General features: G+C 39.1%; 2 protein-coding genes across 3 annotated transcripts; one reads left to right on the top strand and one right to left on the bottom strand.

The window, feature by feature from the left end:
* Nucleotides 1-495: 495 nt before the first annotated feature.
* Nucleotides 496-3,502, bottom strand: c20h2orf81 (chromosome 20 C2orf81 homolog). 2 transcript variants are annotated; one of them, XM_079686138.1, is made up of 4 exons: nt 3,382-3,502; nt 2,344-2,683; nt 2,019-2,186; nt 496-1,937 (listed from the first exon to the last, which is right to left on the bottom strand). In XM_079686138.1, the coding sequence occupies exons 2-4, from the start codon at nt 2,668-2,670 to the stop codon at nt 1,125-1,127; spliced, it is 1,308 nt and encodes a 435-aa protein (XP_079542264.1). In that variant the 5' UTR covers nt 2,671-2,683; nt 3,382-3,502; the 3' UTR covers nt 496-1,124. The 2 variants fall into 2 exon arrangements, with proteins under 2 accessions (XP_079542264.1, XP_079542265.1); XM_079686139.1 differs by lacking the exon at nt 3,382-3,502 and having other exon boundaries at nt 2,344-3,208.
* wdr54 (WD repeat domain 54) lies at nt 3,471-7,657 on the top strand. Its single transcript, XM_079686140.1, has 10 exons — nt 3,471-3,624; nt 3,818-4,101; nt 4,544-4,606; nt 4,737-4,803; nt 5,242-5,298; nt 5,953-6,080; nt 6,251-6,351; nt 6,604-6,766; nt 6,942-7,016; nt 7,163-7,657. The coding sequence occupies exons 2-10, from the start codon at nt 3,877-3,879 to the stop codon at nt 7,292-7,294; spliced, it is 1,011 nt and encodes a 336-aa protein (XP_079542266.1). The 5' UTR covers nt 3,471-3,624; nt 3,818-3,876; the 3' UTR covers nt 7,295-7,657.
* Nucleotides 7,658-7,864: the final 207 nt, after the last annotated feature.

Here is a 7,864-nt window from a genome sequence, read left to right as displayed (position 1 = left end):
GGAAGAGTGGCCGGGGTGAAATGTGATTGGCTCACTGTACGTCGAGCGTGGTCGAGACTCGTTCCGGCTTCAGCAAGATAGGTTGCATGAACAGTCTTCTTGTGGCACTGATGTGTCATGGTCCAGGGATGCCTAAAGTTAAATACAAATAAAACCTCGTGCGGTAAAACATTTATTTATTTATATTTACATATTAACTTAAGTTGTTATTTTCCGAATCCAATACCTACAGATCTGTGGCAGATGTTGACGGCAGCAGATGATTATGAGTGGTGTGCATGTAATAACGCTAGGGACTTGTCCCCACCACTTTATTAAATGGACTTAAGTGTTTGTTGGATCTGTTGATTAAAAAGTATGGTTTTGAGGATGCATTCGTTAATGCTGTTGAACTGTAGGTATTATACAAAGAAGTGTTTATCTTATTATCCTACCTTCAGTGATACAAATGTTATGAACCAAATAGTAGAAACTCCTGTAATATAGGGGTCATGTACAACAGATGTTTATGGCACAACACATTCATTCATTTTTAAACATGTACAACACATATTTAAATGTATCACTGTTTTGAGTTTTAGATAACAGTAAAACAAAGTGGCTAAAACACAATCTGGTTCCACAGTAAGTGTTTATCTTTGCATATGACAAGATGGAAAAGAGTGAAAACAGAGAGCCTGCAGTCTTAATAACTCATGCTTAAATGTACTTGCATCACAGTGTTGTAGTTGTATATCTTCTTTGCAGGCTGCGGGAGGCCATTATAGAACACAAAGCTTTCCTTTAATATACAAATATCATAGAAATGTCAATGGATATATTGTAAAAAGGGTATTTTGGTACTTCAAAAAGAACAATATAAATGAAATATAATATTATTATTATTATTAGGTACTGTTGTTTCCATGTGCACAGTGCATCTCACCACTGCATTGCAAATGAAGAATTGCTAACAAATACAGACGGATAAATAATAGAGTCAGAATCTCTCAAAAATGTATAACATGTCCCACCTAAGCCTACAACAGCAATAACATACAGTTTTCTTGTAATACAGGCACTTTTTTTCACCATTTACATATGCTCTAAATACAACCACAAACATTTATCACTTAGTTTTTCTATTAGTTGTCAGGGTTCTTGGACTTGAGCAATGGGATAACCCGAGGTGGTTGCCCTGTGGTAAACTGATCAACTGAAAACATTGGCACAGCTGCAACACTTTGTATCGGCCTCAGCTTGGTAAGAGTTGGAGGGTTGCATCTGAGAGGGCTTATTTCAACGGCCTGGGGATCCACGAGAGAAACTCCCTTTGCCAAAACCATTGTGTCCAGCCTCAGAGGCCCGGAGGAGACCATCCTTTCCTTTCCTTGTGGAGGCAGTTTCTTCAGCCAGACGTCTGCCTCATTTCTCCCCTTTGCTGGCTGATCCTTGGAACGGTTTAGTTGCTCACTCTGCGGCTTGACATATCTTGGTTCATGTTTGGATAGCCCACTTGTTTTTTTGCTGTTTGGTTTTTTATGGTTGTCGTCAATAATCTCATACTGAGGAAAGATGCAATGTCGAGGCAAACTGGATGGATCAAGTTTTGTTGTTGGTTGCTTGTTATTATGCTGATATAATGATTCAGTCGAGTAGTTACAAACAGAATATGTCCGGTCTTCACGCTCTTTGCCCACTTCTTTTTTCCCTGCAGAATAGGGCAGGGGTGGCAGTAACTTGCCCGCAACAGGCTTAGGAGTCCAATTAACCTGCTGCTTTTTCTTTGGATCAATTTTTGGTGGGGGGCGAGGACTAAGCACTTTGTTAATGACAGGTTTTCTGGGAGTTGTTTCTTTTTCAGATTGCTTTAGCGAGATGTTTGTTTGGGCCATAACATTACACACCTGGTTGACTTTTGGCTCTGTTTGTGCTGGAATCTGGTCAATGTCAGCCTCCTGTTAGAAACAAATAAAGAGATATAGATTTACAACATAATCTGTGGTGAGGCAGGGGGATGTTCGAGGGGTAGCACTTACGATTGGCACACATCCTTGAACCCAGGCATCTAGGGTTGCTGGCAAAGGCTCCGAGTCTTCTGTTCTCAATGATTCCTCTGGTTCTTCTCCACCATCTGGGCACATGATTTGCCTCTCCAGAATCTTGGTGAGGTAGCTCTTGGCCCAGGATGCAGTGAAAGGTACTAGCTTAAGGGCAAAATGCAACATCATCAATACTAAATGTATACGTGTGGATGAAATTGATGACAACACAATCAATATTTTCATTGGTCTGTCCATTGGTTTAGCTCAGTAGGCAGACGTTCACATTTTTGGGTAATCAAAATACACATTTCAGTTGTACCTGTCTTTCAATGTCCACATTCAAACAGCCTTCCATGACCTTGCTCATCAGCTCTTCCATGATTTTATCCACTGTCTCATCTGTGTGCTCCTTGCTCAACATGTCCATCAATTGGGACTGAGCTGGAGTTAGAGGTGGCAAACAGCCTTCCATGGCTTTGCTCTTCAGCTCTTCCATGCCTTCTGCCACTGTCTCATCTGCATCCTTTTTGCTCAATGTGTCCGTTAATTGGGACTGAGCTGGAGGTGGAGTTATTGGAGGTGTGTTCACTTGGATAGACTGCTTAGGCGTTCGCTTATCAGCGGACTTGGCTGCAGAGCGGGGCATTGTGGCTCAGACGCTGGTGTGACACATGAAACACAAATTATGGGGAAAAACAACTTTGAAGAGAAAATCAAAAACCCAATATCTTATAGTTTAGTATATATTTATTTGGGAAAAAATCAACAAATTAAGAACATCAGTTGGCATGTTGCAGTGAAATGTCAGATGGTAGACATTAGCGCCAACTGGTGGTGTTAGTCAAACATGACAGGCTTCATTTCATCTTGGGAACTTGATGTAAAATAAAATACCATCAATCATTACAGAACTGTATTTGCATAACAATACAATGCTCCTGATTACAAATCAATAATTCCGTGCATTTTAAATCCCAAAACAAATGTGGACAACAATGTGTGAGAGCCACAATCTAAAGACATCTTCTAAGTAAATACTAGCTTGTGTAGTTAATTTTTGTGAAATGTTTTACAGTCCTGCCCCGTTTATGTCAACAAAATCTTAATCGTTATGTCAAATATGTTAAACATTTCTTAATACTATTTATTTAATTATTTATCAAAAATAAGTCTAGCTAAAATTGTTGTCAGTTAGTTCAGTCAGAGCTGATAGTACTAGTGTGGGCTGTAAAGTGTTATTGTATTTAAGGTAAGCTATTTATAGCCACGCGGTTAAAATGCATAATAATACATAAGTTACTGCTTGCGAATAATCAACATTATAATGTTACGATGCGAGGTTTATTTAGTAACTTACCATACGCTCTTCTTTTTTGTACCCCTTTTGTGTGTAGTGTACGGTTGCTCGGCAACCGAGGACGCACTGATGACGTTTTACGTAGAGCTGGCGTTGTATCTATGGCTTCGGACGACGCGGAGGTAATCTGTTGCTATCAAGAAGAGGTAGAAAAGTGCTTCGTTTATGGCAACTTTATGTAATCGTGAATTAAAACAGATCCAATGACTGCTGGATCAACTGTAACGTAATCTAAAAGGAAGGGTAAGTGCAGCAGAGAAAGCAAACGGTGTCCTTCAACTGCGATGTTTTGTATCGCTTTTAGCTAACATAGGTTAGCTTGCTGCTAATGATAAGTGCTTAGTGCTGCCAATTGCTACACACAACGCTGTGTTTTAACTGAAACTTCTTATCAAATTAAACCAGAATGTGATCCCCTTTTTTATTATTCTGTTAGATTTACACCGGATCATCTCCTCATTTGTTTAAACTGAGCTGCTAAGAGAAGTAAGTGCAATGTATCACAAAGAGAAGAGCATCCAGATCAAAAACAGCGCCTCAGCGCTGTACAACAACCTCGGCGTGCTGCGCATCGCCCCGAGGAGCCTCACCTACTTCACGGTGGTCCATGCTAACGTGGTGAACATGGTCAGCGCGTCCTGGGACGGCCTCAACTATTCTCACCGTCAGCTGCAGTCCAAGGAGCCAAATGTCGCCACAAGCACATCGCTCATCATGCAGGTGAGGTCAGCAGCTCCCCATGCAACATCGAGAGATCATAAGAAGGAATTGATACCCCATTTGTATAGTTCCTCAATTTCAAGGGAGAGAAATTGATGGCTAAATTAGGGCACCACATATATCTGCAGACTGATACACATTCAGGGAAACAATGTATTTGTGTACAAAGTATTGTTTGTCGTCTATGTATATTTAAGGTATTGCTCTACTGCATGTCCTAAAGTTAGAGGACTATGTGTAAAGAGGGCAGTTCATCTTGTACTGTTTCGAATTAGGGATCCATGCACCCTCAATGAGAAATCTCTGAAATACATTCAATAAGTTGCTGGAAAAGATAACAATATATATATTTTTAACATTGGCTCATTTTATATTTTGCTCTGGCATATTATCCATCATAAACAAAAACAAATGAAAAAATCCTGTGTTTTCTTGTTTTCAGGCTGCATTTTGTGCTCTGCCCTCTCGTGATCTGCTGGTGGTGACCTCTCAGAAAGGCATCCAGGTGAGTTTTGCTTTCTCTGCTTTCATTGGCAGCCTCTATGTCTGAACTGAAGTCTGTCATTGAGTGTGTTTTTTAGTATTTATTTATGTGTTTTACATCCTTTTATTCGCCTATACATCCATTTTTATAGATTTATGAATCTGATGGCTCCACCATGGTGTATTGGCATGCACTGGATACTCCGGATACACCTACAGGTACATTTAATCTAAACTGTGGATTTGGAACAGATGCAGGCACTCAGAGTCTCAACTATTTGCATTAACACTTTGTAAAGATTCAATAAATATGTTGCAGTTTAATAGTGTGAGATACTGTATAATACAATAGAATATAAACAAAGATACTTTGTTGTTCCGTGGAAATGTGTCAGTGTATGTGATCCATCCTCACAACACAAACATAATTAAAAACATAATTGGAAGGACCTGATTATTATAATCAAATTAACATTTTCCAGACATCTACACCTACCTAATTATAAACAAGCACAAATGGCAGGATCTGCTTGTCAGGTGTACTTATTGATACCACCGATCACACATCTACACATGTGTTCAAGTATGCATATTTGTGCAATCACACATTCACGTGTGGGATAAAAAGCATTAATCCAGAACTGAATTGTATTCCAGATCAGGCCGTGTTTGCTCGGGGGATATCAGCAGTGGGGAACAGTTATATATGTGTTGGTAAGTAACAGAAATGGAAGTCATTGTTTTGCAAGTCACAAGTATGTCTCAAGTATTTGACCTCCTGTACCATGCCAAATCCCAAGTCAAGACTGACTGGTCTTAAGTCAAGTCCCAAGTCCTAAACTAAACTATGTTCTATCCTAAACGGGTCAAAATGTGCTCTTTAACAAATGTAATGCAATTTCCGACAACCAGGTTTTGCATATTGCAGTCTGTTTTTGTTTAACAAAAACTTCTTGTACACAAACTTATCTTACACAAATGTATCTTTAGTATTTTTTTTCTCCGTGGGGCTCAGTAAAGTAACGTTGGTTCTTAAGGTTTTTTTTTACAACTTCATTGGATGCTGTTGAATTTGTTCAAGCTAAGAGGAGCTGGGGAATTAAGTCGCAACTTGTTGAGAATAAGGATTGAAAACATGAAATGAGTGAAAGTGTAAACTATTTTGATGCACACTTTTTAATTAACATGATATTTGGGCTTGGGAATCTCAAGTATTTCCATGTCAAAGGGCTCAAGTAATCAAATGTGTGACTGAGTCCAAGTCAAGTTACTCAAGTTTACACTGCTGTTTTGTACTTAGTGAACAATATTTATACGGTATATTCAAATACAGGGCCAACTCTCCATCATCTCTTTCACTGTCTCTAGGCGATTCATCTGGTTCAATTCTAGTATTTGATGTTCCCAGTAAAGGCAGTAATATTACTCTGTCAGACGTCCTGAAAGGTCACAAGAAGTCCATCACTGACATTGCCTCAGAGTGCTCAGGCAGCCAGGTATGGTGTGTGTGTGTGTGCTAGTTCTTTTTTTTTCTATCTGAACCTATGTTGAATTGGAGTATCTCTAACTTTTCCATGATTGAAAGACATACAATACATACACATTAATAATGTACCTGTTTTAATACATGATCCTATCAATTCTGTTGCTCTCTTTGTTGTCTCAGGATTGCATAGCTGATCTCATCAGTGCAGATGATGGGGGCAACCTGTGTGTGTGGAAGTCCGGGGAGGAATTTCAGCGGTTCAACAACATCCCTGGCTTTGAGTAAGAACTTGATTGCATAATAATGTATTGTCTTTTGAGTGGTAAAATATCGAGCTTTGATAATGAGATCCATGGTAAAATTCCATCATCACTCGTGCATTGCATTGTTGTATTTATCTACTCCACATTATGTTCTGTTGCACTGCCCATTATTCCTTATTCATTTTCCCTCCTGGCTCTAATCTAATGTCCATGATCTTTTCCCTGAACTCCCTAATTGCAATCACCCTCTATCAACCTCACTGCTTTCAGTATAAGCTGCACATCGGTCAAGTTATGGAAAGGTACAGCCGTGGCAGGTTATGGCACAGGTCAGATTCGTCTCTATGAAGCAGTGACGGGAATCCTGCATGCTGAGGTCAATGCCCACGCTCGCTGGATATACTCACTGGACATTGCACCTTTTTCTGGGCTGGTGAGTTGTATAAATCAAATGGATATAGAGTTGTTTATAGAGATAACAAGAACAAGTTGTTATGATTTTTAGATGTTCTAGTTAAAATGAATAATTACTTAAATGACCAACATTATTTAGATCTTAAGCTCTTAAGGTGTTTGGGCATATCTCATGATTTTTTCTTTTTCTTTAGCTTCTGTCTGCTGCTGAGGACTCTCTGGTCAGGGTCTGGCACCTGTCAATCAAACCAGAATCCCTAAGTGTGGAGGTAACTGGACTTGACACAAAATACAAAACTTGTTTGTTTTAATACATTCACAATCAAGGCACACTTTTCTAGTGAATTTCTCCACATTTAAACAAAACTTACTCTCAAAGCAACCCTAACTGTGTGTTTTCCTCATTTCCTTTTAGGTTGCCCATTTGCACAATGAGTGTGTGACAGACACACAAATCTGTGGCGCCAGGTTCTGTGACGGTGATGGTCATGCCTTTGCAGTGACAGGGTATGACCTGAGTGAGATTATTCGCTACACCCAGTCATAGGAATTTGCTCTAGTTGACGTATATGAATGTAAATTTGGTAAATTGGAGAATTTTCTGAAAGAAATCATGAACTCAAAGAAACAGAGTCATAAGTGGCCAGCTTAAGGTCATGGTGACATTCTGCAAGGACCATGGGAAAATCATTACATGTTAAATGTTATTTTTGTCTTTAAATGTAGGAAGAAAATTAGCCTATTACAGAATGATTCAAAAGAAACGTGTATAAAAAGTACACGTATGTACATGTATGTAAATGTAGCTTTAACATTTATAAATATTATATTATTCTTTCTGACAAAATGTATGTTTTAAACAACTGTACCAGTAAACATTTTTATAAAAAAAAAAACCTGTATCTTGCTAATTCCGCACTTCACAAATCCACCAATAGATGGGGCTATTGGTTATGTTATTTCTTTGTGCAGGCAGGCCAATGACAGTTTAGTGCTAACAGACTTTAGGACAAGGTGGAGTGGCCTAAAAGTTATTCACTCAAGTGGACTATCTAAAAAACCATAACATTGTGATTTTATTCTGTGTGCGGCCCCACAGGCCCCTCATGCCCAGTAG

This window comes from Notothenia rossii, assembly GCF_949606895.1.
Source record: "Notothenia rossii genome assembly, chromosome: 6".
NCBI lineage: Eukaryota > Metazoa > Chordata > Actinopteri > Perciformes > Nototheniidae > Notothenia > Notothenia rossii.
The sequence above is the reverse complement of the archived record's forward strand: the minus strand, read 5'-3'. Positions and strand labels throughout refer to the sequence as shown.

Bases quoted from the DNA above. Each gene is read 5' to 3' on its own strand.
- c20h2orf81 (XM_079686138.1), bottom strand. From the start codon at position 2,670: ATGCCCCGCTCTGCAGCCAAGTCCGCTGATAAGCGAACGCCTAAGCAG. The intron at 2,187-2,343 runs GTACAACTGAAA...TTTGCCCTTAAG, and splicing joins ATGTGGACATTGAAAGACAG to CTAGTACCTTTCACTGCATC. The intron at 1,938-2,018 runs GTAAGTGCTACC...TGTTTCTAACAG, and splicing joins TTCAAGGATGTGTGCCAATC to GAGGCTGACATTGACCAGAT.
- wdr54 (XM_079686140.1), top strand. From the start codon at position 3,877: ATGTATCACAAAGAGAAGAGCATCCAGATCAAAAACAGCGCCTCAGCG. The intron at 4,102-4,543 runs GTGAGGTCAGCA...TCTTGTTTTCAG, and splicing joins GCACATCGCTCATCATGCAG to GCTGCATTTTGTGCTCTGCC. The intron at 6,081-6,250 runs GTATGGTGTGTG...TTGTTGTCTCAG, and splicing joins CAGAGTGCTCAGGCAGCCAG to GATTGCATAGCTGATCTCAT.